At 41.1% G+C, this 8,427-nt stretch overlaps 1 protein-coding gene across 2 annotated transcripts; it reads left to right on the plus strand.

Moving 5' to 3' along the window:
- The first annotated feature begins 1,512 nt into the window (after window positions 1-1,512).
- vgll2a (vestigial-like family member 2a) lies at window positions 1,513-6,770 on the plus strand. 2 transcript variants are annotated; one of them, XM_029752083.1, is made up of 4 exons: window positions 1,513-1,772; window positions 3,692-3,962; window positions 4,776-5,252; window positions 5,702-6,770. In XM_029752083.1, the coding sequence occupies exons 1-4, from the start codon at window positions 1,686-1,688 to the stop codon at window positions 5,743-5,745; spliced, it is 879 nt and encodes a 292-aa protein (XP_029607943.1). In that variant the 5' UTR covers window positions 1,513-1,685; the 3' UTR covers window positions 5,746-6,770. The 2 variants fall into 2 exon arrangements, with proteins under 2 accessions (XP_029607943.1, XP_029607944.1); XM_029752084.1 differs by having other exon boundaries at window positions 5,846-6,770.
- Window positions 6,771-8,427: the final 1,657 nt, after the last annotated feature.

Consider the following 8,427-nt stretch of genomic DNA (forward strand, 5'->3'; position numbering starts at 1 on the left):
TTCCCCCATGATCATATTTCTGCCACAGCCAACACGGATAATTGGGTGCAAAGACGATCTCTTATCCAACTAGCCATCAAAGAGCTAGAATCATCTTTACCTTGGATTTCCTTTATGGGATTTGTCCAGCATCAGACAATTGTGTAGGATATTTATAAATAGGTTAGTGTCCCTTCAATTGTTGAAAAGGTTAAATAAATAATTAGGGAGGGAAAACATTTGTCCACGCCCACAATGACCGTGAAAGCAGAGAGAGTATTTGCATATGAATTGTCATTACCTGTCTCACATTAGACTAGAGCAGCATGTCTATAATGTTAGCGCCTTCATTCCAGTGCCATTATTGTTTGTTGTGAAATGATCTAAATGTGTGACCTCCTCCATCTCTCTGGCCAGAGCTGGTTGAAGGAACCTGAATCCACCAAGCGTTTACAGAGGACAGGAATACCAAACATTCCAGACAGATTCCTAGTAAAATCAAGGATGTGTCCGGCAATAACTGTCATTGGAAATGGATAGAGTTCATTTGCACTTTAAGTTAGAAAAAAAATGTCTACCTCCCAATATTTGATGAGAAACAGGTGGTTGTTGATTCTTATCATTCAAACTATGTAATGCACTCTGACCCCGACACAAATTGTGACCAAACTGTTTGACCTCTGACCTTGGAATCTGACAGGCCACCTAGGGATTGTGGCACAGTGTGGGGTTGGAGTCCTGCATTCCTCTCCTTAATGTATTTCATCTGTTTACATAATTAATTAACACTACAAAACATCATTATGTTACATTCCTTATATTGACATTTCAGAGTCTTATTGTACTCGTGGGTGGAATTTGGGTGAATCAATTTACTGTCCCAATTGACTACAGTATACTGATGTTGTACAGGATGCATGTCCTGATATACACTGAGGGATTATCTTTAAAGCCTCCATTGCAAAGGACATAAAATAGTGTTATTAATAGGCCTATACGCCATACCACAGACCCATGAAGCTTGATGCATCAAGGTTTCCTATCCAGGGCCTATCAAACTGTAAAAGTATTCGAAGATGTACTTTTTAAAAAAGGTTTAGGTTTCGAAATTATTGCCATCAAGTGCATGTTATTTACCAAAATTTGGACAATGTACTTGGACTCCAAATGAAACATAACATGTATGAAATGAACATATTGGTCTGTAATAAAGATTATATACAGGTAACATGCAGGTGCATATCAAAGGAAGGAAGTACAGGTAACAGTTGATATCAGAATGACATTAGACTACAGTCAACATTTGGGTTGTTATTTAAGCTCTCCAGTAAGTGACCTATCTGGCAGGGCTCCATTGTTCTTAATTTAGCATCACGCAGCTCATGGCAGTAATGAAATGTTTATTGCAGACTTTGGACAAAATACACCTGGTTGTGAAGTGCTTTTGTTCCCTCATTGGTCGGATGCAGGCTCGTCCAGAGACACGTCAAAACGGCTGGCTGTGTAATGTCTTTACTTTTTCCGCCACGCGCTCCTGTCGCACTGACGGTGCGTAAAGACCGAAGGCAGGACGCGCAGCGCAATTGGGATAGAAACTCCGCACTCCAACGTTCCAAGTTACTTTAACCTCTCCCCGTCTACAATCTCCAATGAAGATTTTGCTAATTCCGTCAAGTTACTATCCGTGAGAATTCGCTTTTTTCGCCATGAGCTGCTTGGATGTTATGTATCAAGTGTATGGTCCACCACCGCAGCCTTATTTCGCCGCAGCGTATAGCCCATATCATCACCAGGTACGTTATTGACGGGTTGTTTAAACTACTGGCAGATTTGGTTCAGGGAAAGTTTTGTCAGACTTTGATGAAAAACTTGAATTGCGCATTATTATAAATCATTTGATTTATCCAGGCTTGCTGTATTTTGGCATTGTCCACAAAATGATTCTGCATGACAGCCTTCAGTCGATTGTGGAACCAATAGTCCTCCTTACCTACAGTTAGACCTATTTAAGAGGAACTTATTAGCCTATTGACAATGCTTACTTTTGATTGGTGTTTCCTTAATGAATAATGATAGCCATTCCTCCTTGTATTGTTATTCAGAAGCATACCTAATTTGCGTGATAATATTTTTAGTTGATAACATTATATATATATTTTGTTGTTGTTGTTGTTTGTTTTAGTTGCTTAGGCTATCGCTTTCCCTCGGTCTTGTCCTGCAAAATCGAATCACTCAGGCTAAGGCTATTGCATACTTTTCCGTTTAGGCTACTGAATTTGATTGTGTCTTCTATTGCTATTTCAATTAGGATATTTTGCAATGTGTAAGTTATGGGTTAGATAGGCCTATTCAAATATGTAGATTGAAAAGGCCAAGGCCTTTATTAACTTTATTAACTAATCAATACAAAATACTTATGGGTCATTAATAGAGTTTAGGCTTAGGCTATGTTCGCAACTTTTATTAACCATTCGTCAAGTACAATTATTATTATTTAATTGATTTAATCTGTAGGTTGGAATTTAGGACTTTTTACATTCATAATAATTATTTTGTCTGGACGTGTCCACTTTTTTTCATAAAATGTAATTAGTGCTCTGGTAACGATTTCGTTGGCGCACGTCCTGTGATACATATCTGTAAATTAAGTTAATGCTGCTTGTGCATGCACAGGAACCTGTAAGGCGTTTGGGATATTCGGTTTCCAGACGTGCATTGGTGCTAAGGCCCTCTTAAAGCTGTGCCACTTTCTTAAAACCTCTCACAGTCAATATACAAATTCAGATCTTTGTTTGCACAGAGAGCTGGTTTTCAAATGTCAAATAGTCTTCTTTAAATGTAGTACGCAGAGAGAAAAGGGAATACTGGGATTCACTTCGAAACTCTCCAAAGCTCACATATGGTTGTGCTACTCTGTTTATTATCTATCCTGAGTGCCTAAGTCACTTTTACCCTTACCTACATGTACATATTACCTCAATTACCTCAACTACCGGTGACATACTCATTGTATATAGTCCCGTTATTGTTGTTTTATTGTGTTACTATTTCCTTTAAAAAATACATCTAACTGTTCTTACTTTTTAACTCTGCAATGTTGGGAAAGGGCTCGTAAATAAGCATTTCGCTCTGAAGTCTTAACGTGTTGTATGTGACAAATACAATTTGATTTGATTTGAAGGTTCATAATTAAGAAATGAACAGATATGATCACGGGTTTAAATTGAATAGCTTTGTTCTTGAATCCAACCACTGCCTCCTCTTTGAGTAGGCCTATGAATGAGGAGAGGATAATAAACTTATTAAGTACCTGCCATTTTGAATATAGCCTAAAAAGCGCACAGATGCCACAATATAACGCTAATGCACAACTGTTGGACGATCATGAAACGCGTTGAAATGTCACACCTTGGTTACCCAAATGGACGGCAGGTAGCCTAGCGTTTAGAGCGTTGGCCCAATAACCGAAAGGTCTCTTGCTCGAATCCCTGAGCCGACAAGTTGAAAAATCTGTCGATGTGCCCTTGAGCAAGGCACTTAACCCTAATTTCTCCAGGGTAGCCTTTGGTAATGCCTGGCCGTGACCCACCAAATGATTATGTGCAGGTGAAATTCAAGTTGATAATTGTTAACTTGATGCCTTGATAGGAATTCATATCAATTGCATGTCAAGGCTATTCAATTCTGACGTTTTTTTTATCGGCTGTTTCAGAAATTGGCATTTTATTCCAAAATGCAAGAAGCGCAAGATAGCATCAGTGGGGGCAGCTCGTTCTCAAATCTCCCTGGGCCGACGATAAAGGAGGAAGACTGCGCGCGCGAGAAGGATCACCCTCCGGAGGCCGAGTACCTGAACTCGCGATGCGTGCTCTTCACCTACTTCCACGGGGACATCAGCTCCGTGGTGGACGAGCACTTCAGCCGGGCCCTCAGCCAGCCAACCAGCTACGTCCACGGGTCGGCCAGCAACAAGTCCGCACGAGGTAGGCCTACATCCACCTCATGGAGAGGATCACAGAACCACACCAAACACCTGTCCACGCGGTTTCATTTCATCACAATTACAGTTTTTAGGCTTATAGACTATAAAGGATGGCATGTATGTCTTGAATGCAAGTGGGTTTTTAGTTTTTTGGTATATTATTGTGTTCACATCGTACTCAAATACACTTCCTTTTAAACTGGATTTTTGGAACAAATCAATGAATCCCCTGTTTTGCTCCATAGTTTCAGTTTCAGTTTGTAGTCATTCACTCATTTGTGTTGGATCAAAATCGCAACGGAATCACAAAGTAAAACAATATTGATGGAAAGGCAGTTGAAAATACGAACATGCTGTTCTGTGGAATGTAGGGCTCAGACTTATTCACTATATTGTAGGGGAATTTGTAGTGAGGGTTTGGTAGACGATAATTTGTTCTGTTGCATATTACTCCCTTAATCAATTAATTTAAAATGTAATTATATGACCAATATTATATAGCCAACCATTCTCCAATTTTGATCAACCATCAGGAATAACTGAAAACAATATTTATCCATGCATCTTTTTCTCATAAAGTTTTCCTTTATTTCATCCTTTCAAATGAATTGATAATTGAATGATCATTACATTTAACATTTACATTTAAGTCATTTAGCAGACGCTCTTATCCAGAGCGACTTACAAATAGTCGTTTTTTTTTTTGCCATATTCTCAGAACTGGCTTATTGATCCTCACCCACAGATACATTCATAGTCTTTACCACTTAATTGATCTGTGACTGAGCATTTCAATGTGTCTGTGGATTCCCAGATGGATTATTCCCGATGAGCCAGAGGAGTTTCCCCCCGTCCTTCTGGAACAGTGCATACCAGCCCTCGTCCCTGAGCAGTGCCTTAGGATCCTCCTACTCAGAGATACCCTTCCCTGGGGACCCCTACTCCTCTGCCTCCCTACACGGCCACCTCCACCAGGCCACCCCAGAGCCCTGGCACCACTCACACCACCACCACCACTCTTACTCACTCGGCGGGGCCATCGGCACCCAGGGCTCCCCCTACCCTCGACCCAGCATGCACGAAGTCTACGGCACGCACTTTGACCCCCGCTACAGTTCTCTGCTGGTGCCCTCTGTCCGGCCGCACCGGCTCCCTCCATCCACTGTCCCCGGACCCAGTGCCTCACCGTGTGACATTGGGAAGAGTGAGTCAGCCAGCTCGGCCTGGACTGGGGCGTTCACAGGGGCAGGGGCAGACATCAGCCAGAGCATCGGCCTCAATGTGGATGCAGGTAACAACAACAGCAAACAACATGCAGTGTTAACTCTTCATAAAGGGCTAGCTGTTCCGAGTGCACTTCAGAATAGCCTGCATGATTTCATTTCATGACTACTATTGTACGCTCTACAATTCATTTAATGCGAAAGTTAAGAAACGGTGTGATGCCTTACACCGGGGTTATGCTTACATTCATAACATTATGCAGGGTTTTGTTCTCCCCGGGGGAAACAGTTGTCTTGTCAAGGCCACTCTCCAACACTAAGAAAGACAATGTATTTATGGGTTTAACAGGTTGAGTTCTCTGTCTCCTCTTTCTCCTGGGAGGCAATATGCTTTTACACTTTTCTGCTTAAGGGCTTCCTGCTTCTACATATAAGCCATTTGGTCTCCCTCTTCCTAATCCTTCTCTTGCCCTCCCTTTTCTTTTCTCTCTTTTTTCTCTCTTTCCTCTCCTCTCAGGTCTGCAGGCCCAGGATAAGAGCAAGGACTTGTACTGGTTTTAAAGCTCTGCTGCCCTTCCAGGCCTGAGCTGGCCTCTGTGTTTTTCTGCACTGTATGATATTGACAGACATTTTCTGTAACAGATTCTAATCTCACTTGCAGCTCGATGCTACACCTTCAGTGGCGGAAACATCCTCAGCTGAAATTACTCCATTGTGGAAACTCTCTGCTGGAAATGCAGTGGACAAGGGAGAGAATCTAAAACTCAGTCTCTCCTACTTAAGAGAAAGGAGGGAAAACCATGCGGGACTTGCTGGACAGCTTGCCAGAAATGCTCAGTGGTGTGACTGACAAATGTTATCTGGCCAAGACTGGACACTTTCCTCCAAAGAGGACACTTGTTGAAAAAGAAAAAAAGAGTGAAACTGGAACGTAAAGAAATAGATTTGACGAGAGCATACTCAAAGACTGGAAAAACACTATTTGCTATTGTGTTTTTTTTATATCCATGAAAGGAGAGGAGCAAGAGAGAGGAGCATTCTCTAACATGACTGAAGTGAGCAGCGGCTATTTGAAGCCATTTGACTCTTTCTTGCTCCCCAGCAGCTGTCAACGACAACTGTTTCAGTACTCAACGGACACACACCAATCGTAGTGTCACTGCACAGTGTTTGACCAGGGGCTCTGGACTTCATAAATTGAGCATTTTGTCAAATCTGGACCCCGACCCATAGGGAACAACTGGTTTGACTGGTGATTTTGAGCTGCGGGGTGGACAGGAGGTAGCACAAGTGGACACACACAACTGTGCTATGTATGTCTGTGTGCCATATCGGGGCAGTGCTACAGTATATGTGATCTTTATGTACTTATTCCTCATTGTTTTTCAGTCATCCCAGGTATAAAGCAAAGTCAAAGTCAAACAGTCATTATCCATGGTATATTGTATTGTGAACATATTAATATATTGACCTTTTAAAGTATTTTTTCTTGATACAGTTGTATTGTAATGTCAGTGTGTTGTCTGCCTCAGCCTGTAATTATAAAGCAATGGGACAATGTGATTAAAACTCAACTTTAGACTGTGCTCACGCTCAACTGATTATTTAGGCGAACATGTAGATAAAATGTGTAATCTATAGAATACACCATTTCATAGACAGTCCATTTGAAAACTATCCTGTTTGATGATGTGAGTCAGCCTATTGTTCTGGTTCATTTCTTCAATGATATAATGTATACAAAATAGATATCGTTCACCCATCTGCAAGCACAACTTAAAGGAAAATTCCACCCCAAAACGATCTTTTGTTATTTGTTTCATTAGTCCATTGTTGACAAAAATGTTTTGCTTGTCAGCAATCAACTTCTCAAGATATGTAACCTTCAAAATACAGAAATCATCCCCTATGATGCAAATTGCATCATGTGATGCTGTGTTTTGCATCATATGACAACAATGGACTAATGAAACAAATACCAAAAGATAGTTTTGGGGTGAACTTTTCCTTTAGGTGTTCAATTTTTACCTTCCACTAATGCATTGTCAGTGTACTGGGGTTTGCATTAATCTTAAATCATTCTCTTGTAGATACTGAATGCTGATGCTTCCACTTGTCAATGTAAAGACATATTTCTAAAGGGCATTCAATACCGAACACCAGCAAAAGTCTATGAAGTATTTCTACAATGACTCAAATGTTCGTATGTAAGAGGCCAGGGATATTTCTTTCACTATATTCAACACCGTCTCTATTTTCTCCATGGACATACTTTTGTCCTTGAAGACATACAAAAGGCTACATACAAACAGGCCACAATTAACGCATAACTTAATGATCGGAGGGAGAAAAAGCAATGGAACGGTCATAAGAATCAGGGGGCTGAAAAGGAAATAGGGCGGAAGAAAAGACCTTTCCAACAAATTCAAACAAAAGAAAGTGTGATGATGCTGCCATGTGTTCCCTTTCTTGGTTGTGTTTCAGTTTAGCACTGGACAGCTGTAGATTAATATCAGCTTCTGACGAAAGTGATGAATGACAAGAGAGAGGTGGAGGGTCTCTCCCTCCCCAGCGAACCTCTAACAAAGGAATATTTTCAGAGACATTTTTGTTTTTAGCAGTTAATGGGATGACGTGCAATTGGCAGGTAAAATAGGCTACATGCAGTGTTTGGGCCAATTAATTACTGCATCTAGGCTAAGTGGAAAATGATTGGTGCGTTTTAAATCTATCAGTGTGTGTGTTCTTATAACATAATTGTTATTGGTAACCTAACATCAAAGTGTGGGCTATTCAGCGACATCATGGGTAAAAACAATTGCTTGTTTAAATGGGATATATAGCCTACTGTGAAAAAAAGGGCATAGCATAATAGATTGGTGTGTAGGCAATAACAGACCAATGTTTTGTTTGAGTGTACCACCCGGAACTGTGCATATGGAAAACGTGAGTCTTGTTCCCATGCCGTCGGCACCAAGTGTCTGACTCGACCTGTTGCAAAGCGTGTGAGCAGGCTGGTCCTCGGAAACACGCGACGGGACACTCGATAGCCTTTCGTGTCGCTATTAGGAATATTTGTGAGGTTAACACATAAACTGAAAGCAGGAACTCGTACATGTTCGGTTGCTATAGAGATCGAGCGGAGCTGTCATTAACATTATCCTAAAAACACCATTTATGGAGTGTGTGATCTGGCTCCAGTTGTCACTGTGCGTGACCTTCCGCCTCTAGACAATGAGCTAC

Source organism: Salmo trutta, chromosome 1 (assembly GCF_901001165.1).
Source record: "Salmo trutta chromosome 1, fSalTru1.1, whole genome shotgun sequence".
Lineage (NCBI taxonomy): Eukaryota > Metazoa > Chordata > Actinopteri > Salmoniformes > Salmonidae > Salmo > Salmo trutta.

Bases quoted from the DNA above. Each gene is read 5' to 3' on its own strand.
- vgll2a (XM_029752083.1), top strand. From the start codon at position 1,686: ATGAGCTGCTTGGATGTTATGTATCAAGTGTATGGTCCACCACCGCAG. The intron at 1,773-3,691 runs GTACGTTATTGA...CGGCTGTTTCAG, and splicing joins ATAGCCCATATCATCACCAG to AAATTGGCATTTTATTCCAA. The intron at 3,963-4,775 runs GTAGGCCTACAT...GTGGATTCCCAG, and splicing joins CAGCAACAAGTCCGCACGAG to ATGGATTATTCCCGATGAGC.